Source organism: Eriocheir sinensis, chromosome 66, assembly GCF_024679095.1.
Source record: "Eriocheir sinensis breed Jianghai 21 chromosome 66, ASM2467909v1, whole genome shotgun sequence".
NCBI classification, from domain to species: Eukaryota; Metazoa; Arthropoda; class Malacostraca; order Decapoda; family Varunidae; genus Eriocheir; species Eriocheir sinensis.
In genome coordinates this window covers 7,226,769-7,248,500 of record NC_066574.1, presented here as the reverse complement: position 1 = coordinate 7,248,500, position 21,732 = coordinate 7,226,769, and the positions used below count along the sequence as shown (strand labels likewise).

General features: G+C 43.2%; 2 protein-coding genes and 1 long non-coding RNA gene across 55 annotated transcripts in view; 2 read left to right on the top strand and 1 right to left on the bottom strand.

Annotated features, from left to right (window-relative positions):
* Positions 1 to 1,352: 1,352 nt before the first annotated feature.
* On the top strand, positions 1,353 to 14,119 carry LOC126987802 (cyanophycinase-like). Of its 3 annotated transcripts, none has more exons than XM_050845157.1 (10): positions 1,353 to 1,518; positions 2,407 to 2,560; positions 2,783 to 2,944; positions 3,652 to 3,745; positions 4,167 to 4,293; positions 5,443 to 5,574; positions 6,996 to 7,104; positions 8,267 to 8,399; positions 11,777 to 11,930; positions 13,934 to 14,119. In XM_050845157.1, the coding sequence occupies exons 2-10, from the start codon at positions 2,426 to 2,428 to the stop codon at positions 14,088 to 14,090; spliced, it is 1,203 nt and encodes a 400-aa protein (XP_050701114.1). In that variant the 5' UTR covers positions 1,353 to 1,518; positions 2,407 to 2,425; the 3' UTR covers positions 14,091 to 14,119. The 3 variants fall into 3 exon arrangements, with proteins under 3 accessions (XP_050701114.1, XP_050701113.1, XP_050701115.1); XM_050845156.1 differs by having other exon boundaries at positions 1,361 to 1,518; positions 2,381 to 2,560; XM_050845158.1 differs by having other exon boundaries at positions 1,403 to 1,518; positions 2,358 to 2,560.
* Positions 14,120 to 14,176: 57 nt separating this feature from the next.
* LOC126987804 (uncharacterized) lies at positions 14,177 to 19,111 on the bottom strand. 50 transcript variants are annotated; one of them, XR_007741224.1, is made up of 7 exons: positions 16,197 to 19,108; positions 16,095 to 16,150; positions 15,937 to 15,992; positions 15,723 to 15,824; positions 15,459 to 15,682; positions 14,683 to 15,402; positions 14,182 to 14,393 (listed from the first exon to the last, which is right to left on the bottom strand). It is a non-coding gene; the product is annotated as an uncharacterized LOC126987804 (long non-coding RNA). The 50 variants fall into 50 exon arrangements; XR_007741219.1 differs by having other exon boundaries at positions 14,180 to 14,393; positions 15,723 to 15,890; positions 15,947 to 16,048; positions 16,095 to 19,110; XR_007741228.1 differs by adding an exon at positions 15,835 to 15,890 and having other exon boundaries at positions 15,723 to 15,778; positions 15,947 to 19,110.
* Positions 19,112 to 20,565: 1,454 nt separating this feature from the next.
* LOC126987800 (uncharacterized) overlaps positions 20,566 to 21,732 on the top strand; it is a 15,626-nt gene continuing 14,459 nt past the window's right edge. The window contains exon 1 of one of the 2 annotated variants that reach the window (XM_050845139.1): positions 20,566 to 20,732. The gene's annotated coding sequence lies outside the window, so the exon portion shown is untranslated. The other variant, XM_050845141.1, reaches the window with a different exon arrangement.

Genomic DNA, 21,732 nt, shown 5'->3' with positions numbered 1-21,732 from the left:
CAGAATTATACCTATTTATATTATTGGTCTTTTTTTTTATTTCGCACTTTGTTTTATTTAGGTTTTTGTATATTTATAGTTACGTGTAAATAGGTTTTTTTTATCTATAATGTTCTCTCTCTCTCTCTCTCTCTCTCTCTCTCTCTCTCTCTCTCTCCATGTCAGCCATTGTTTACATATTTATTCGTTTCTCAATCTATTCATGTGTGTGTGTGTGTGTGTGTGTGTGTGTGTGTGTGTGTGTGTGCGTGTGTGTGTGTGTGTGTGTGTGTGTGTGTGTGTGTGTGTGTGTGTGTGTGTGTAATGGGGGTCTGAGTGGGGAGCGTGTTAGGAGCAGCTGTAGTGGTCAGTCAAACATACAGACAGATAAACACACACACACACACACACACACACACTCACACACACACACACACACAAATTCCAGCAAATCATTTTATCTTGCAAGGACGAACTACCCAGACTCTCACAGGTGCAAACAGTTTATATAACGACTCTCACCACAACTAACCCTTACTCAGTACATTTATATATAATACAAACAAATAGATACTTAACCTCGGAGGACCTCTATACTTTTCACTTCATGTCAATTAAACTTCAATTTTTCCACAATGGGTAATATGTGACTACTTCTTGAAAAGGTATTAATCATATTTCCACCTTTTTTTTCATTATTATTATTTTATTTTTTACGCCCTTGCACTGTCTCCTCTGCTGTAAAAAAAAAAGTAACATTGGTATTTTTTTATTTTATTTCCTCTAAAAGTTTATGTGGCATCTTACTGAACACATGTCTCCTCTTCACCCTTATTTCACTCCTAGCTTCTCGCTCCTCAAAACCCCTTGACCGCGGATTTCCTACAAGACCTCACCAAGCTACAGGAATGGAACAAAAAGTGGCTTCTACAATTCAATGAGGAAAAATCTAAAGTCCTGCACCTTGAGAGAGGATATCCAGCATACCAATACCACATGGGACACACTCCACTATCCACCACAGAGGCAGAGAAGGACCTTGGACTATGATGTTACCAGGCTGCCAGTGAAAGCCGAATCCGTGCCCATTCGGTTTAACATTATAGTCCCAGGTCTTTTTCTGACTCTGTGGTGGATAGTGGAGCGTTTCCCATGTGGTACTGGTATGCTGGATATCCTCTTTCAAGGTGCAGGACTTTACATTTTTCCTCATTGATTTGTAGCAGCCACTTTTTGTTTGCAGTCTCTGTCAAGCAGCGAGCTACATTTCTTTGCCTCACCCCCAACTCACGTGCAACTCCCTAGCTCCACTTTTAGCTGTCTCACTCCTTATCTCTCGTCCCATCCACCTCCTCGCCCCACCCTCTGCTTCCACGCCACTCCCGCCACCTGCATTCGTATCGTTTCCCAAGCCCCCACCTCAGAAACCCTTACATATGCCCACACGCGCAACACCCCGGTCAGTCGAGTGCTCGCAAAGGCTACTGGAGGACCACTTGAGTTTCATTCCGGTGCTCGCATTGCTTACTGGAGGAATAAGTGAGGTTACATAAGTTTTTCTCTATATTTTCCGATAATCATTTTGGATTTCTGAAGCAGCAACCTCCAACAGTCAAGATTTGTGATTTGCTTATCGGGAATATCAATATTACCATGGTTATTTTTTTTCTATATTTAATTTATTTCTGAGCAGCAACCGTAATTATGTTCAGAGGATTTACGACCGTGATGTTGTTTTGGAGGAGGGCTACTTTTTGGGGGTGGGAGGGGGGTACTTTAGACTCCCAGCCTCGATAAACAAAACACCTATACAGTTACGAATTCACTGTCATTACTTTTTTTTTTAATCAAGGAGGAGCAACAGTGTCTTTCTCTTTCACCCTTTTCTTAGTTTGTCCTCTTCTGTCACTGTAAATACAATGCAATAAATCAGCCAGCAAAACACCTAAACATTTACGAATTCACTGTCATTACTTTTTTTTTTATCAAGGAGGAGCAACAGTATCTTTCTCTTTCACCCTTTTCTTAGTTTGTCCTCTTCTGTCACTGTAAATACAATGCAATAAATCAGCCAGCAAAACACCTATACATTTACGAATTCACTGTCATTACGTTTTTCTATCGATGAGGAACAGCAGTGTCTTTCTCTTTCACCCTTTTCTTAGTTTGTCCTCTTCTGTCACTGTAAATACAATGCAATAAATCAGCCAGCAAAACACCTAAACATTTACGAATTCACTGTCATTACGTTTTTTTATCGAGGAGGAACAGCAGTGTCTTTCTCTTTCACCTTTTTCTTAGTTTCTCCTCTTCTGTCATCGTCAGTACAATGCAATAAACCAGCCATTGTGATGATCCAAATTCCTTCCTTCTCCGAGCTTTATATATCCATTGCCGTCAGCGTCACGTGTCCCTGTGTGTGGGTAGAAACATCGGCTGAGGAGGCATGGTAAGGATGAGGCTGCTGGCGGGCCTGCTGGTGGGAGTGTGTCTGGCCCGCGTGTCGGCCGATCTGGTGCTGGTGGGCGGTGGGCTGGCGGACGATAACAGTGACGTCTACGGCAAGTTCGTGGAGCTGGCGGTAAGTTCTGGACGTGTGGGATGCCGCAGAGATGAGTAAGGGTGTAAGTTCGCTTAGAGGAGCCTTTAAGAAACATGATCCCCGCAGCTACCGGGTTAAAAGGATAAAAAATAAATAAATAAATAAATAAACTCATTATCCTGTACTATAAGAGACGAAGCTAACAGCAATAATGATACTCTCAGTCTTCATATAAACCAAACTTCGTCTCCATGGCCATAGGGCGGCGTCGGGGTGGCCAAGATCGGCGTCATCACCACCGCCTCGGCAAACCCTCTCGAGTCGGCTATCTTCTACGAGGCCCTCTTCACGGAGCTGTACGGCGCCGCCTCGGCCACCTGGATCCCGGTGACGGAGAACAGCGGCAACGCGGACACGCAGGAGGTATGTACGGAAACGTCACCTGAGACATCTCGTGAGAATCTGCTGCGTGGTAAGTGTAGTGGTTTGGGGAGGTGGAGGTGTGGAGAGCGGTCAAGGGGGATGTTGGCAGTGTTTGTGGTTGGTGTAGTTGTGGGTGTTGTTGAAAATCCCGAAATTGACCTCTCTTTCGGCCACCTCTTTTGATTTTTTTTTTGTAGGAGCAGCGAATAGCGGGCTTTTTTTGTTATTGTTTCCTTTTTTTGTGCCTTTGAGCTGTCTCCTTTGTTGTAAAAATAGTTGTGGGTGTTGTTGAAAATCCCGAAATTGACCTCTCTTTCGGCCACCTCTTTTGATTTTTTTTTGTAGGAGCAGCGAGTAGCGGGCTTTTTTTTATTACTGTTTTCTTTTTTTTGTGCCCTTGAGCTGTCTCCTTTGTTGTAAAAAAAAAAAAAAAATATCTACCTATCTTTTTCCCATTAGATTTCGAAGCGCAAGAAGATGATGTTTTCGACTAAGAAGAGAAGAAAAAAAAGATAGAATGAAGGATTGCTTTGGGTGTCGGAGGTTCAGAGTGTTCAGGCTGCTCGGTGTTATGAATAGTGCTGAAGTGTTGCGTGTTAATGATTGATGTTACTGTTGATCTTGAGTGTTTTGAATGGAGGAGAAGAGTAACGTGGCTGTTGTTGGTTCGAGCTGTTCCCCTGACCACTACTCTCTGTGACCACCAGATTTATGACCTCGTGGCGGCCCAGACTGGACTGTTTCTCGGGGGAGGGGACCAGGCGCGCATCATGACCGGGTGGAGGAAGGCAGACGGCACGGGTGAGGTGGTTGGGCTTACACTCGTTTATATTTTCATTGTATATCGTCACCCTCATAAAATAGTCGCCTAAGTCACTTCTCATCGATTTCCAGGTTTTTCTCTACATCATCTTTTCATCACGTGACGCCCCATTCTGTATAGTTGCCTTCGTCATTCAGGGTTCGAGTGATTTATAATTAACCTTTTCATTTCTGCCTAAATCTTAAGCCTAATGAGATCAATGACAGTTCTTTTGTGATTTCCTGAAAAGTAGAAAAAAAAAATACAAGCACTTTCAGGGAAATAAATGTGATGGTATCTCTTTGAATATTTAAAGTCTAAAGAATTATCACGTACCCATGCAATTGTCTGTGAATAAACTAACAACGTATTGCCAGAACTCCCATAACTGTCTAATTATCATCTCCTGCCCCGTCTAAGCCTCTCTGGGCATGCAGGCGTTGCTGGAGGCGGCGGAGAGCGGCGTGGTGGGCGGCACAAGCGCTGGGGCGGCGTGCCAGGGTTCGGGTCCCATGATCGAGGGGGGACTGTCCTACCAGGCCCTCAGGCAAGTGTGGTGACGTCATGCTCGTGTCGTATTGATGGGGAGGGGAGCGGGAGGCAAAAATAAGGGGCTGTAAAAATGTGATTGCCTTGCATGTTAGGGTTTTCCAGCGCGTGTTAATTTTTGGGTAGTGGCGATAAAGTCTTCCTTATGTTCAGGTTTTAATAAGCAGTTCACTTTCCCCTTAAGCAAAATATGGGAATTAAGTCCGAAAACGAAAGAAAATGGCCGAGACTCAGTTTCTCCGTTACTTTGTTTCTTCCCCCTCTTCAGATTTTAATAAGCAGTTCACTTTCCCCTTAAGCAAAATATGGGAATTAAGTCCAAAAACGAAAGAAAATGCCCGGTACTCAGCTTCTCCCGTTAACAGAGTATTTGCTAACTATAAAAAATAACTAATGATCATCCCATATTGACCTCTCTTTTTGGACACTCCTTTGACCTCTATCCAGGAGCAGTGAGTAGCGGGCTTTTTTATATTTTTCTTTACTCCCTTGAACTGTCTCCTTAGCTGTAAAATAAAAAAATAAAAAATCCAAAGACATGACATCACACAAACTTAACTAATGTCTTCTCCCTTACACTGGCAACGCACATGTCTCTCCTTGTTTGTTTCTTCCCCATCTTCCTATCTGTCCCCACCTGAACAACGCATATCGTACATTACTTATCCTTGTTAACTCTACTTCAGCTTTTCTTCCTTCCTTCAGTCTTCCCTTTTCATGCAAATCCCTTATCTTAACCCGGTAGCAGCGGGGATCATGTTTCTTAATGGTCCCTCTAAGCGAGAAAAATGAGAAACATCACTCACACAAACCATTTCATAATATATATCAACGCATTTACGATCAGTTTATGTACCATCTATTTTGGGGGGGTTAAATCATGGCACAAATTTGGCCCGTCGCTGGTACCGGGTTAAATATTCGTAGTACTCTCTGTTCCCATCATTCATCCTTCACCTGTATACATTGACGTCTATTCCAACACAATTAATTCAGTTTTCCTCTTCACGGGAGCACATCATCATAAATTATCCTATATAACACCGTCTACTCCTCCTCTTCCGTCATCTACAAAGGCCCTGGTACATTTACAATATACACCACTTCACGGACAAACACTTCTACCTTTTTCCCTACCCACCCACAGGTACGGCGCCTATCCAGGGGGCTACAACCCAGACTACCCTGACGACCTGTGCTACGACGAACGGGGCGGCCTCGGCACCTTGCAGGACTATATTGTTGACACACACTACTCGGAGCGGGGCCGCGAGGGAAGGTGAGAACTTGTGTTAGGGTGGAGAGGATCAGGGAGAAAGAAGAGGCAAAATGTGTGTGGTTAGGTTGGAGAGGAGGAGGAGGAGGAGGAGGAGGGAGCCAAATGTGTGTGTTAGGATGGAGTGGGTGAGGAGAAAGGAGGAGGAAAGAGGAGGCTGAGTGTGTGTGTGTGTGTGTGTGTGTGTGTGTGTGTGTGTGTGTGTGTGTGAGGATGGAGAGAGTGAGGAGGAGGAGGAAAGTGGAGCCAGAATGTGTGTGTAAGGGTGGACTGTTTTCTTTCTTCTCTCCCTTAAATTCCTCCTCGCCTGCAGATAGAATTTCCTCACTTAAAGCTTAATTTCTGAGGTTCTAAGGATGTGTGACTTGACCGAATTGACAACCAACAACACCTAACATCAACACTTTGAGTCTGTTTCTCTTTCTTCTCTCTAAGCTTACAACTATTTCCTAACAACCTAATTTCCGAGGTGACTTTAAAACAAACATCTAACATCACCAACACCTTTACTTTCCTCGAGTCTGTTTCCCTCTCTTCTCTTCCCTAGTGTTCTTATTTTTCTCCGTCTCCTCCAAGCGTTGCCGCCCTCTCTATATCCCTCTGATCTCTTGAGCGCTCCTTCAATCCCACGCAATCCTCTCCCATCCTCGCTCCCCTCCCTGAGTTACGTCCTTCACAATAACTAACGGCCTTGCTCACGGTATCGCCCCTCCTGACTCCTTGGTTTCTGTTTTAACGTTTTCCTCTTTCTGAGACTATTTGGTTGCTATTGTGAGACACCTTCGCTTCTCACATCAACTATTTCTAAAGGTCAGAGAGGGGGTCAGTCGGGTTCTAATGAGTGTTTCTTCAGGTTCACGGTACAGAAGAAGGGCCAAACTATCACCAGGGTCATGCAACTACTTTTGGAAATGCCCACAACTCCTACGAAAGCCTTGTCAAATATGTGTTCTTGGGCATTGAAATGTCTTACAATGCGACGTTTTGACTCTCCACAGCCTCAAAAGATATCACTTAATCTTTTCTTGTACTTTTTCTTGCTTTTCTTACACTTAGACATCTTTCAGAACACCTTCATATAATTTCTAAACATTTTTTCACTCTTTCTTGATTATCCTTTCCTTCTCTGACTCTCTTTAACTCTCCACAGCCTCAAAAGATATCAATTAATATTTTCTTGTACTTTTTCTTGCTTTTCTTACACTTAGATATCTTTTAGAACACCTTCATATAATTCATAAACACTTTTTCACTCTTTCTTGATTATCCTTTCCTTCGTGACTCCCTCTGTACGTGACCCTTCATTTTTATTCAATTTCCGTCCTTACATCTGATCTTTGGCATCGGTTCATCAAGCCTTCTATACGATTCTAACCCCTATTCGAATCATTCCTGACTTCCTTTCCGTCTTCCTTTCCCCGCAGACTGATAGAGCTGGTGCTGGACACTATGACCGGCGACGCGAGCACCCAGAAGGCCCTTGGAATCGACGAAAACACGGGTGTCCACGTCGACCGATACGGCAACGCTAAGGTCGGTCTACTGGGCGGGGCGGGGGTGAGGGGGTGGGGTGGGGTGGGGGGCATCATGCTTTTAGAGTTGACGTCATCCCATTGATATTAACGTGATACCTTTTGCTTCTATCATCCTTTTTTGATGAATTTTAACCCGGTAGCTTCGGGGATCACGTTTCTTAATGGTCCCTCCAAGCGAGAAAAATGAGAAAAAATCACCCCTCACACAAACCATTTCATAATATATATCAACGCATTTGTGATGAGATTATGTATCATCTATTTTTGGGGGTTTATATCATGCACAAATTTGGCCCGTCGCTGCTACCGGGTTAAGCTATCCATCCTCTATCTATCCCTCTTTCCATTTCTATCTGTACATCCATTAACTATCGCACTGAAATTAACTTTGTGCCATTTGCCTCCATCATCCTTTTGCTGAAATGAATTGCACCCAACTTAAACAATTCATGTAATCCTACTGAGCCTCTACCATCCTCTTGCTGAATCGGTTTACCCAACTTCAATATACTCAACACAGTCCCACGGAAATCCACACATACTGCTTGCTTTAAATACTTTCCTTCCAATTACATTTTTCCTTGACCTACTTACGCCATGCTACTACGAACAGAGAACAGGGATATGCCTGATGTAGACAAAACAAAAGAAGGGAAAGAGCGTGAAGAAAAAAAATTATGACGAGTTTTTTTTTAATGTAGTGAGTGAACAGATGGACAGTAACAATGCAGGTGATGGTTGTGGTTGTTGTGGTGGTCACGTGACGCGACAATAATATATAAACGTGGTATCAAAGCGACATAACTATACCGCTCCTCCTCCTCCTAGTTGTTTTTTCTGTTGTTTTTAGTTTTGTTTTTTGCCCTGGATCTGCTTCCCTCGCTGTAAAAATAATGGAATAGAGGACGACCCAACCTAAAGCCATTAACTCGTCCGCTGCGATTGACACAGATTTGGCCTTCACTGGTAGCCTAGATAGTGGACAGTGGAGTGTTTCCCATGTGGTATTGGTGTGCTGGATATTCCCTCCCAACGTGCAGGACTTTATATTTTTCTTCATTGAATTGTAGCAGCCACTTTTTGTTCCATTCCTGTAGCTTGGTGAGGTCTTCTTGTAGGAAATTCGCAGTCAAGGGGTTAAGCGCAGGTGTTTTGGACAGGTGCTGGGAGCTGCCGGGGGGGCGATGGTGGTGGACCTACGCGAGGCGACGCATGTGGAGGGCACCTACACGAGGCTCCAGGGCGTGAGGGTCTCCTTCTTCACGGAGGGTGACGCCTTCAATCTCTACAATGGTAAGGTCGCTTCTCACATCAGTATTTCTAAAGGTCAAAGAGGGGATCGATTGAGTTATAATGAGTGTTTCTTTGAGTTCACGGTACAGAAGAAGGGTCGCACTACCACCAGGGTCATAAAACTACCCCTGGAAATGCCCAAAACTCCTACGAAAGCCTTGTCAAATATGTGTACTTGGGCGACGGAATATTTAGTAATGCGCCCTAAGTCACTTGGGGAAGGAGGTCACTGGCATTACTCACGTTCACATTTGTATTGGGACTGAAGGGAGCGGAAGGGTTTAAGATCACTGGGACCTTCATTTTCCACGTGTGTAAGCGAGGGGAGTACCAGGTGACAGGGTTTAAAGAAGCAATAACTACTCCTCTGTATAGTCACTTGTATACGGAGACTCAATGACGGATGTTTTTTTTAATACAAAGCCTCGGTAGACTTCAGCTTCTTGTTCTTGTTCTTCTTGCTCTTGTTCTTTTTCTTGTGGTTGTGGTTGTTATTGTTCTTGCTTTTCATTTTCTTTTTCTTCTTCGTCTTCTATTTCTTCTTATCTTGCACTTTCCTCTCTTCCTCCCTCCGTTGCCAGATTATCGTACTCAGAGCCGCGTATTTACCGGTTTCTAGCCCATAATTGTTACCAGCAAGCATAATTATTTTAAATTTTAAACGATACCATATAATGAAGGTTATTTTATTGATGAGTGAGAGTTTGGGTTTGGGTCGGAAACGTAAACGTAAGAGGCAGTACGACAATCCATGGCAAACCACTCTTCCTTCCTCCACTTTGCCTCTCCCCTAACTCCCGGTAAACTAATACTCTTCTCCTTTGCACTTTTTTTAACCTCCTCTCGTTTTTCCCTCCTTCCAATCTTCCCTTTTAACGTTAGTAATTTTCTTCGGGTGTTCTTCCTCGCCCCTCCTCGTTCTCCTCTTTTCTATTTACTTTCTCCCTCTTTCCCAAACTCTTTCTCTCTTTTTACTAACACACTTCACACCGACCTTTTACTTGTTGCCGTTTTTCTTCCTTTCTTTATTCTCCTTTTCTCTTCGTTTCAAGTTTTTTTGTCTTTGCTTTGTCTTGTTTCTAAATCTTGTTCCAGGGGATGTTTATTTATTTATTTATTTTATTTTTTCTCCTCCTCCTCCTCCTCTTCTTCGTTATCCTTACATTAACTTTTCTTCCTTTTCTTTTTCTCCTCCTCATCCTCCTTCTTCCCTTCTATCTTTTTCTTTTACTTCTTTTTCCTTCCTTTCTTTTTCTCTTATCTATTTTCCATTTTTCTTCTTTTCTCCTTCTCCTTTTCTTCGTGTTCTCTTATTTTCCTTCATCTATCATCTTCCCTTCATTCTCATTCTCTTCGTTTCTTACATTAGGACAAGCAGACTAACATGACTCTTCCTTCTCGTCTCCATCCCTTCCACTCCCCCTTTGTTTTATTTTCCTCTCTACCCCTTCTTCCATTTTACTCTCTAACACTTTTTGCGACTCCCCTTTTATCACCTGAACCCTCTCCCCAAATCTTGTCTTTTCCCTCCTAATTCTCCTCGTTCTATAATACTCCTCTCTTGAATTTAGTCTTTCTCTTAGATGATATACGTTCTTTTTTCAGTTTCTACGTTCTTAGTATTTATCACTCCTCTCTTTCTATGCCGTTCCTCTTCTGAATTCACTGTTTCTCTTAGCTAATACGTTCCTTCTTCCCTTTCTACGTTCTTGTTGTTTCTTACCATTTTTTCTCTTCTTGATACGGTATTGTAATTCTTTAAGTCACGTTCCTCCTTTTTCTACTTTTTTTCCTTTTCTCTACTCGATTATTTCCCTATTATTGCAGTATTCCACCTCTCTCCACTATCTTCCTCCTCTTTGGATACGATCTTTCTCCTCTCTATAAGACCGTTTTCTACTGATTTCGTTACTCCACTTCTTCATTCTCCTTGCACGGTTTTCCTCCTCTCTATAAGACCGTTTTCTGCTTCTGATTTCGTTACTCCACTTTTTCATTCTCCTTGCATGGTCTTTCATCCTCTCTATAAGACCGTTTTCTGCTTCTGATTTCGTTACTCCACTTTTTCATTCTCCTTGCATGGTCTTTCATCCTCTCTATAAGACCGTTTTCTGCTTCTGATTTCGTTCCTCCACTTCTTCATTCTCCTTGCTCGGTCTTTCATCCTCTCTATATGACCGTTTTCCTCTTCTCACTTCGTTATTCCACTTCTTTATTCTCCTTGCATGGTCTTTCATCCTCTCTATAAGACCGTTTTCTGCTTCTGATTTCGTTATTCCACTTCTACATTCTCCTTGCACGGTCTTTCCTCCTCTCTACATGACCGTTTTCCTCTTCTAATACAGCATTCAACCTCTTTCTACGTGCTATTCAATACTTATCTTTCCTCTTATTAGTACGGTATTCCAACATGACTTTCTCCTTCTCTATACGATGGCCCCTCCTCTCCACAAGACCGTTTACCTCTTCTTACTGCGTTATCCACTTCTACATTCTCTCTGTGCGACTTTCCCCCTCTCTATACGATGGCTCCTCCTCTCCACTAGACCGTTTCCCTCTTCTTACTGCGTTATCCACTTCTACATTCTCTCTGTGCGACTTTCTCCCTCTCTTTACGATGGCTCCTCCTCTCCACAAGACCGTTTACCTCTGCTTACTGCGTTATCCACTTCTTTATTCTCTCTGTGCGACTTTCTCCCTCTCTATACGATGGCCCCTCCTCTCCACAAGACCGTTTCCCTCTTCTTACTGCGTTATCCACTTCTTTATTCTCTCTGTTCGACTTTCCCCCTCTCTATACGATGGCTCCTCCTCTCCACAAGACCGTTTCCCTCTTCTTACTGCGTTATCCACTTCTTTATTCTCTCTGTGCGACTTTCCCCCTCTCTATACGATGGCTCCTCCTCTCCACAAGACCGTTTACCTCTTCTTACTGCGTTATCCACTTCTTTATTCTCTCTGTGCGACTTTCCCCCTCTCTATACGATGGCTCCTCCTCTCCACAAGACCGTTTTCCTCTTCTTACTGCGTTATCCACTTCTTTATTCTCTCTGTACGACTTTCCCCCTCTCTATACGATGGCTCCTCCTCTCCACACGACCGATTACCTCTTCTTACTGCGTTATCCACTTCTTTATTCTCTCTGTGCGACTTTCCCCCTCTCTATACGATGGCTCCTCCTCTCCACAAGACCGTTTCCCTCTCCTTACTGCGTTATCCACTTCTACATTCTCTCTGTACGACTTTCTCCCTCTCTATACGATGGCCCCTCCTCTCCACAAGACCGTTTCCCTCTTCTTACCGCGTTATCCACTTCTACATTCTCTCCGTACGACTTTCTCCCTCTCTATACGATGGCTCCTCTGCGCCTCCCTCAGATAGTTACACGATTGCCAGCTGGAAGAGCAACTTGGCGGGGCAGGAGTACTATGACACTGCACCCACCAGCTCCAACATCTTCTCCTCGCCCGACGCCAACCCGCGGGAGGACGGGGTCTTTCGCGAGGTGGCCACTTCGCTCTGGGACTCGAAGTAAGGCTCAGGGGTGTGTTTGTTTGTCCTCGTAAGTGATGTTCTTCAGGTGACAGCGACATCAGCATTTTTTTTTTCTATGTTGCTTGTTTGTCTCGCCTTCTGTGTGTGTGTGTGTGTGTGTGTGTGTGTGTGTGTGTGTGTGTGTGTGTGTGTTTTCAATGTTCTAACTTTTACTCTTCATTCTAAGGGTGTTATGATATGAACAACAACAAAAACAACAATCATAATATTCATAATAATAAGCGTAATGATAAGAATTAATACCAACAACAACAACAATAATAATAATAAGCGTAATAACATTAATACCAACAACAACAATAACAGGTGAACGGCAGCGTGTGGACAGGTGTCAGGGAGTACGGGGCCGCTCGCTCGCTGCTTTGCTTCACTCGGGCACAAAGATCAATGGCCGTTATTCAAGCCATTCACAGCCAATGCTTCCACGATGTACTCTCCCCCACACGCCTCCCTGCCCTTGTGTCCCCTCCCTTCCCTTCCCTTCCCTTCCCTTTTCTTTCTTTTCCTTTCCTTTCTTTCCCTTCCCTTCCCTTTCTTTCCCTTTTCTTTCTTTTCCTTCCCTTTCTTTCCCTTCCCTTCCCTTACTTTCCCTTCCCTTCCCTTTCCTTTCCTTCCCTTTCTTTCCCTTCCCTTCCTTTCCTTTCCTTTCCTTTCCTTTCCTTTCCTCTCCTTCCTTCACTTTCCATCACTCTCCTTTCCTTTTCTTTCCCTTCCTTTCCTTTCCTTTCCTTTTTTTCTTTTCCTTTCCCTTTCCTTTCCTTTCCCTTTCATTAATCTTCTTTCTTTTCCTTCATTTTCCTTTTCTATCCCTTCCTTTTTTTCCTTTCCTTCCCTTTCCTTTCCTTTTCATTAATCTTATTTCTTTTCCTTCATTTTCCTTTCCTTTCCTTTCCTTTCCCTTTCATTCCTTTTCCTTCACTTTCCATCACTTTCCTTTCCTTCCCTTCCCTTCCCTTCCCTTCCCTTCCCTTCCCTTTCCCTTTCCTTTCCCCTCCCAATCATCTTTAATCATTTATTCCTCTTATTCACTTTTTTTTCACTATCTCATCTTTCTTTTACCCATACTAACTCGAGATGGCGCCACTATAAACAACTGCCTGCGCCATGACGGGATTCGGCTAACCACCAGGGCCCTGAAGAAAGCTTACCGGCGCTATAGGTTAACACGTACACACGCACACACACACAAAAAAAACCACGCATATTTTTTTTACTCGAACAACTTATCTCACTTTTTTTTTCTCAATTTTACATCATCTTTCGGCCACTCCTCTAACTCTTTTTTAGGAGCAGTGACTAGCGGGCTTTTTTTTTTTTTTCATATTTGTTTCCTTTTTTCTTATGGCCTTGAACTGACCCCTTTGCTCTATAAAAAAATAAAAAAATAAATAAAAATCTTGTTCACCCCCCAAATTTTTTTCATCACCATCATCACCATCACCTCAAATATGTTTCCCCTTGTCCCCATCACCATCATCACCATCGCCCTCATCTCCACGGCCTTATCGCCATTCTTATCACCACCATCATTTTTTTTTACGTCTACGCCTATTGCGGCGGTAGCCTTGCTTGAGGGGTCTGGATGGTAGTCGGCCCCAGCCCGTCATGGCGCAGGCAAGTGTTTATAGTGGCGCCATCTTCTCTTGGCTCATGCTGCCCCCCGGAACTCGTTCTTGATTACCTTGGACGGTTTCCTCTAGAGTCCGGGTTGATGGGTGGTCTTCAGGACAGCATGTGGGTAGTTTTAAGCCACTCGGCGGTGACTGAAAAATCCGAGGTGGTAGCGTGGGGATTCGAACTCGCGTCGTCCATCACGCGGGGAATGTGGGCCCAGCACGCTACCACTCAGCCACCGCCTACCCGCTCTCATTCCCATTTATCGGTCCTAAACATCACCACTTGACGCGAATCACCACCACCACCACCACCACTACCACAACCACCACCACCACCACCATCGCCTTTATCTGTACCCTTAGGGAGGACTCGTGCGTGAGCGACACCTACGAACGCAATCCCGAGTTCGTCGTCACCCTCTCCAAGTCCGACGGCGCGGGCTTCGGCGGCTTCTCCCACGACACGAGCACCTGGACCATGTCGTACGCCCGCATGGCTGTGGATATCGACTACCAATAAACTAATCAATTTTTTACCCTACCCGAACCTGACACTGTTTCATTTTAAATCTAACCTCTCTTTCGGCCACCTCTTTTGATTCTTTTTTTAGGAGCAGCGAGAAGCGGGCTTTTTTTTTATCATTGTTTCCTTTTTTTTGTGCCCTTGAGCTGTCTCCTTTGTTGTAAAAAAAAAAAAAAACCTAGCCATTTTTTTTTAAACTCTACTTGAACCTAGCAATGTCTCCCTCCACCCTAACCTAACCTAACCTACTCTGACCTAACCTGACCTAACCTAGCTTACCATTTCTTACCCTACCCGAGCCTGATATTGTTTCACTTAAATCTTCTGTAACCAAGCCATTTTTTTAAAACTCTAACTGAAACTAGCAATGTCTCCCTCCAACCTAACCTACCCTAACCTGACCTAACCTAGCTTACCATTTCTTACCCTACCCGAACCTGACATTGTTTCACATTCATCTAACGTAATCAAGCCATTATTTTAAAACTCTAACTGAACCTAGCAATGTCTCCCTCCACCCTAACCTACCCTAACCTACCCTAACCTGACCTAACCTGACCTAAGTTACCATTTCTTACCCTACCCGAACCTGACATTGTTTCACTTTCATCTAACGTAACCTAGCCATTTTCTTTTAACTCTACCTGAACCTAGCAATGTCTCCCTTCACCCTAACCTACCCTAACCTACCCTAGCCTTTTTTAATTACTTTCCCCGAGCCAAACAACGTCTCAATCTAACCTAACCCTAACCTAACCTAACCAATGTCTCCCTCCACCCTAACCTAACCTAACCTAACCTAACCTAACCTAACCAATGTCTCCCTCCACCCTAACCTAACCTAACCTAACCTAACCTAACCAATGTCTCCCTCCACCCTAACCTAACCTAACCTAACCTAACCAAACCAATGTCTCCCTCCACCCTAACCTAACCTACCCTACCCTAACCTAACCTAACCATTTCTAATTACTCTCCCCGAACCTAACAATGTCTCAATCTAACCTTTCCCTAACCTAACCTAACCCTTTTAACTCTGACCGAACCTAACAATGTCTACCCTACCCTACCCTACCTTATCCTAACCTAACCATTTCTCTAACCGAACCTAGCAATGTCTCTCTCTACCCTACCCTAACCTAACCTAATCATTTCTTACCCTAACCGAACTTAATGTCGAATCTAACCTAACCTAACCTAACCATTTCTTACCCTAACAGAACTTAACAATGTCGAATCTAACCTAATCTAACCTAACCATTTCTTACCCTAACAGAACTTAACAATGTCGAATCTAACCTAATCTAACCTAACCATTTCTTACCCTAACCGAACTTAACAATGTCGAATCTAACCTTATCTAACCTAACCATTTCTTACCCTAACAGAACTTAACAATGTCGAATCTAACCTTATCTAACCTAACCATTTCTTACCCTAACCGAACTTAACAATGTCGAATCTAACCTAATCTAACCTAACCATTTCTTACCCTAACCGAACTTAACAATGTCGAATCTAACCTTATCTAACCTAACCATTTCTTACCCTAACCGAACTTAACAATGTCGAATCTAACCTAATCTAACCTAACCGAATTTAACAATGTCGGATCTAACCTAATCTAACCTAACCATTTCTTACCCTAACCGAACTTAACAATGTCGAATCTAACCTTATCTAACCTAACCATTTCTTACCCTAACCGAACTTAACAATGTCGAATCTAACCTAATCTAACCTAACCATTTCTTACTCTAACCGAACTTAACAATGTCGAATCTAACCTAATCTAACCTAACCATTTCTTACTCTAACCGAACTTAACAATGTCGAATCTAACCTTATCTAACCTAACCATTTCTTACCCTAACCGAACTTAACAATGTCGAATCTAACCTAATCTAACCTAACCATTTCTTACCCTAACCGAACTTAACAATGTCGAATCTAACCTAACCATTTCTTACTCTAACCGAACTTAACAATGTCGAATCTAACCTTATCTAACCTAACCATTTCTTACTCTAACCGAACTTAACAATGTCGAATCTAACCTAACCATTTCTTACTCTAACCGAACTTAACAGTGTCGAATCTAACCTAACCATTTCTTACTCTAAGCGAACTTGACAATATTTTACTTTGTTCCTATCCTTTCCCTTTCATTCCTTTTCCTTCACTTTCCTTTCCTTTTCTTTCCTTTTCCTCCCTTTCCTTCCCTTCCCGTCCCTTCCCTTCCCTTCCCTTTCCTTTCCCTTTCCAAAACAATACAATACCGGACAATATATCACTCTATCCTAACCTGACCTAATATAACCAGTTCTTATTCTACCCGAACCTGACATTGTTTCCCTCTAACCTAACCTAACCTTGGCATACTCTATCCTAACCTAACCATGTCATACTCTCGCGTGACTGTTGAAATAAGGCTCTAAGTAACCCCTCGCCCCTTCCTCATCTTTTTTTTTTGTCTTCTATTCTTTCTTCCCTTATTTTTCCCCCAATCTGCCTTTCTTCAATTTTGTGTAATCTCCCTTTTTTTCCTTCTTTCCTTTCTATTTCACTTTGTCTTTTTTCAGTTCCGTGTGACCCCCATTTTTTTCCTTCTTAACTTTCCTTCCTTCTTTATCTCCCTCTGTCTTTCCTCTACTTCGTGTGACCATCTTCATCCATCCATGCACTTCCTTCCTTCCTCTCTTCCTCCCTTCATTCTCTCCCTCCCTGGCTCCCTCACAATATAAGTATCATGATTTTCCTTCCTTTCTCCCTAATTCCCTCATTCCTTGCCCTCCTCTGATCATCCCTCCATTATCACACATGCCATTCTTATCTCCATTTATCTCTCCCTCCCTTCCTTCCTTCCTTCCTTCCTTCCTCCCCTCTTCCCTCCCTCTTCCTCCCTCCCCCACTCCCTCTGTCTCTCCCTCTCACCTTTCCTACCTGTATTTCTTCCTTCTTTCCTCCCTCTCTCCCTCCTCTCTCCTCTTCCCTTCCTTCCTCTCTTCCTTCCACAGTTCCTCTTCCTTCCTCCCCCTCTCTTCCTTTCACACTTTCTCCCTCTTCCTCTTTCACTCCTTCCCACCTTCCCTCCCTTCCTTTCTTCCTTCTCCTCTTCCTCCCTCCTCCTCCCTCTCACCTTGCCTCGTCCATCACATTGCTAATTAAATGGAAATAGGACTGTGAATGAATTAAAAACCGTAAGTTCAGAGGGAAAGGGAACTGAAAATAGCCCTTCTACTACTACTACTACTACTACTACTACTACTACTACTACTGTTGCTGCTATTTTCCACCACCACCACCACCACCACCAACAACAACAACAACAAAACCACCAACAGCGGCAATAACAATAAGAAAAAGAACAAAAGCGAAACAACTTGCAAAAAAATATAAAAGAACGAGATTAGTCGGATAACAGAAATATATCGGCCACTTTCGCAGGCAATGAGGGCGTAATAAGCGCTAACTGGATAATGATGATGAATTAAAGAGAAAACTGAATAGAGGAGGAGGAGGAGGAGGAGGAGGAGGAGGCAGGATGAGATGAAGGAAAAAAACTTACTCAGAGGCATCAAAAGAACGGACTTGAAGATGATTACGAGGAAGAGAAGAAAAGAGGAGAGAAGAGAAAATGAGAGGAGAAAAAAAATTAAAGAGGAGAAAACGAGAAACATGATAAGAGAAGAGAAGATCAAAGAAAGAAGAGAAAGAGAAGATAATAAAAGAGAAGAGAGAAAAGAGAAGACTACGAAAGAGAGGAGATGAGAAGCGAACAGAAGAGAAGAAAGAAGAAAATAAAAGAGAAAAAGAAATCCGTGAAAAGGGAAAAAAAGTTAAATTAAATATCCAGATGAATCTCTCTCTCTCTCTCTCTCTCTCTCTCTCTCTCTCTCTCTCTCTCTCTCTCTCTCTCTCTCTCTCTCTCTCTCTCTCTCTCTCTCATCAATCAGAAAAATTATGTAAAAAAAAAAAAAAATTACCAGAAGAAAAAAAGAGTATCGCGTTAAGACGAAACAAGACAAAAAAAAAGTATAATTCCTCTGATGTCAAGGCTAAGGAAAAAAGTAGACATGATGAACTCTGGTGATGGAAGGGAAGAGGAGGGGAGGGGAGGGGAAGGGGAGGGGAGAAGAGGGGAAGAAGTGAACGAAAGGGGAAAGGACAGAAAAAGAGAGATAGAGAGAGAGAGGACGGTGGAGAGAAAGATAGAGAAGAGGAATAACGTAAAAGAAGAAGGAAGAAGGATGTTTAAGTTTGAAAAAAATAAGGTAAGGAAAGGGATGGGGGGGTCAGGGGGGGTCAGGGGTTGGGAAGAAGGGAGATGATGAAAGAACGAAAGAAGAAAGAAAGGAAGGGTAGATAAAGAAGGAAGGAAGAAGGAAAAGAAGGAAAGGTGAAGGAAAGAATGAATGATGAAAGAGGAGGATGGATTTAGGAAGAAGAAAAAGAAAGATAGATAAAGGAGAAGAAAAAGAAAGATAGATAAAGAAAAGTGTGAAAAAACGGAGGAAAGAAGAGAGAACGAAGTTGGATTTAGAAGAAAGGACCCCAAAAAATGAAGGGTAAAAAAACATGGGAAAGAAAAAAAAATACGAGAGTCGATTTAGGAGAAAAGAATTAGAAGGAAAACTGAGAGAAAGGAGGAAAGGAGGAAGAGAAGGAGGATTGATATAAAAAAAAAAAAAGAATAGGAGGAGGGTGAAAGGCAGAAAAGAAGAAAGACAAGGAGGGAGAAAGTCTTTTAATCTTTTAATCTTATAATCTTGTATTTTTCTCCTGCTAAAGACAGTCTACAGCACCTAACTGTAACTTTCGGCAGCTGTATGTTCCTGTACTGGGATTTGTTTGTATCTACTAAATAAAATAAACATAAAAAAAGGAAAAACGAGATGAGAAGGCCACATTTTTAAGCCTGCAATAAGGGACATGAGGGAGAGAGAATGGGAAGCTGAAATCTCTGTATGGTGGAGCGAGGCGTGAGGATCAGACGCAGAGATGCGAGTCACCGAACAAAATCAGGTTCTTAGAGGAATGAAGAGGAGGAGGAGGAGGAGGAGGAGGTTGGGGGTGAAGGGAAACAGAAGCACTAAGGAAAAGAAGGAAGGAAGAAAGAAAAAAGTGAAGGTGGAGGCAAAGCAAGACAGAGGCACTAAAGAAGGAAGGAAGGAAGAGAGAGGGAAAGAGAGAGGAGGAGGTGGAGTAGGTGGAGTAAGAGGATGAAGAGGAAGAGGAAAAGTAGGAGCAACTACAACACAGTATAAAAGTGGAAGAAAGGAAAGAAAGAAGAGAGATAGAAAGAGGAGGAAAAGAAGAATAAATAAAGAAATGGAGGTGAAAGGGATGGTGAGGGAAGGAATGTGGAGGTGGAAGTGGAGGAGGAAAAGTGGAGCCAACTAAAATAAGTACATAATAGGGAAGTTAGATAATGGGATAAGAGAAGAAAGAAAGGAGAGAAAAATGAGGAGAAATGGAAACAAAAAGGAGGTAGGGGGATGGTGAGGGAAGGATTAAGTGGTGGAGGTGGAAGTGGAGGAGGAAAAGTAAAGTGGAGTTAGGTAAAAGGAAGAAAAAAGAGAGTAAGAAGGAACGGATATAGGAAGAGGAGGAGAAAAAAATGAGAGAAGTGGATTATGAGGAAGATCAGTGGAGGTGGAGGAGAAGATGGGGAAAAAGTGGAAGATGGAAGGGAGATAGACATAAAAAATATAAAAAAAAGGGGTCGGTAGTGGAGGTGGAAGTGGAAGAGAAAAAAAGTGGAGGAAACTTGAGCACGTATTTATGAGGAAGTGGAAAAGTGGAAGAAAGAAAAGAGAGAGGAAAAGGAGGAGAAAGTAATGGAAGAAAATGAGGAAGAGAGATGGTGAGGGAAGGAGTCGGTGGAGGAGATGGGAAAGTTAGATAAGGCGAAAAAAAAAGAAAAAGGAGATAGAAAGGAGAAGGAAAAGAGAAACAAATGAAATAAAGGAGAAATAAACGAGGTAAAAGGGTGTTAGGGAAGGAGTGAGTGGAGGTGGAAGTGGAGGAGGAGGAAAAGTGGAGTTAGGTAAGGGGGAAAAAAAGGAGATAGAGAGAAGGAAAAAGGAGAAACAAATGAAAAAAAAGAAGGTAAAAGGATGTTAGGGAAGACTTCAGTGGAGGTGGAAGTGGAGGAGGAGGAAAAGTGGAGTTAGGTAAGGGGGAAAAAAAGGAGATAGAGAGAAGGAAAAAGGAGAAACAAATGAAAAAAAAAAAGGCATAAGGATGTTAGGGAAGACTTCAGTGGAGGTGGAAGTGGAGGAGGAGGAAAAGTGGAGTTGGGTAAGGGAATAAAGAAAGAAAAACGGGGAGATAGAAAAAGGAGAAGGAAAAGGGAAAAATTAATGAAAAAGGGGGAAAGGGGATGAGGGAAAGGGTCATTGGTGGTAGTGGTGGTGGTGGAAACGGCGGTGGCGGCGGCATCGAAGGGTCGGCGGCTTGTGGCATCGGTCGCAAGGTGGCACTCGCGGCGCGCGTGGATCAATATCAACCCGACGAAGGAACTCTGAGGGGCGCTGGAGTAGCCTAGTAATCCTCTGTTTCCGTGGCGCCTCGTTCTTGTTTATGTGGTTCGTGTGCGTGGCGGGGGCTGTGCGGCTCGCTTGGGACTTTTGAGAGGTGAGTCGAGGCGTATCAGCCCCTGTGGTGGTGACGGTGGTGATGGTGGTGGTGGTCATCATAACGCAGGTTCCATCTCTCTCTCGACTGACTGCCTGGCCGACCGACTTTGCTCTTGGTATAAGGGTTTCACTGCCGTAGACTTCCTTGACTTGTGATGATGCGGTGATGTGGTGTGATGTATTTGTGTGTGTGGTGATCTGTAGTGGTGATGGTGGTGTTGTGTTGTGGTAGTGAGTGCTTTGATGTCTTAGTGGTGGTGATGTGGTGGTTGGGGTAATAGTTATGGTGGTGAAAAGTGTGGTGAAGGGAATTTGTGGTGATGATGGTTAACGCTGTGGTGATTGTTGGTTGTGAGGGTAAGTGTGATGATGGCGGTGGTGATGGTGATAGATGTGGTGATAAATTCGAGATGGTAGGGGCGAGGTGGTGATGACGGTATAGTGGTGGTGGTGGTGGTGAGGTGGTGATGACGATGCTTATAGTGAGATAAAGGAGATGATGAGAATATAGTGGTGACGGTGGTGACGGTGGTGATGAAGACTAATGATGATGGCAGTGGAAGTGATTAAGGTATTAGTGGTAATGTTCGGGTGAGTGGAGGTGATGGTAGTGGTGATGATGGTGGTGGTGGTGGTGATGAGGATGGAAAGGGTAATGGGAATGCGTGATGGTTAAGTATTTAATGACGGTAATGGAGGAGGTGGTGGTGATGGTGGTGATGAAGGTGGTGGTGATGGTGGTGTTGGTGGTGATTTTAGTATGTACAGCAAAAAACAACAACTACAAGAACAGCAACAACAACAACAACAATATTTCTTCTATTGCTACTACTAAAACTAAGAAGAAGAAGAAGAAGAAGAAGAAGAAAAGAAGAGGAAGAAAATGAAAAGGAAGGAGTACGAGAAGAAGAAGAAGAAGAAGAAGAAGAAAAAGAAGAAGAAGAAAATGAAAAAGAAGTACGAGAAGAAGAAGAAGAAGAAGAAGAAGAAGTAGAAGA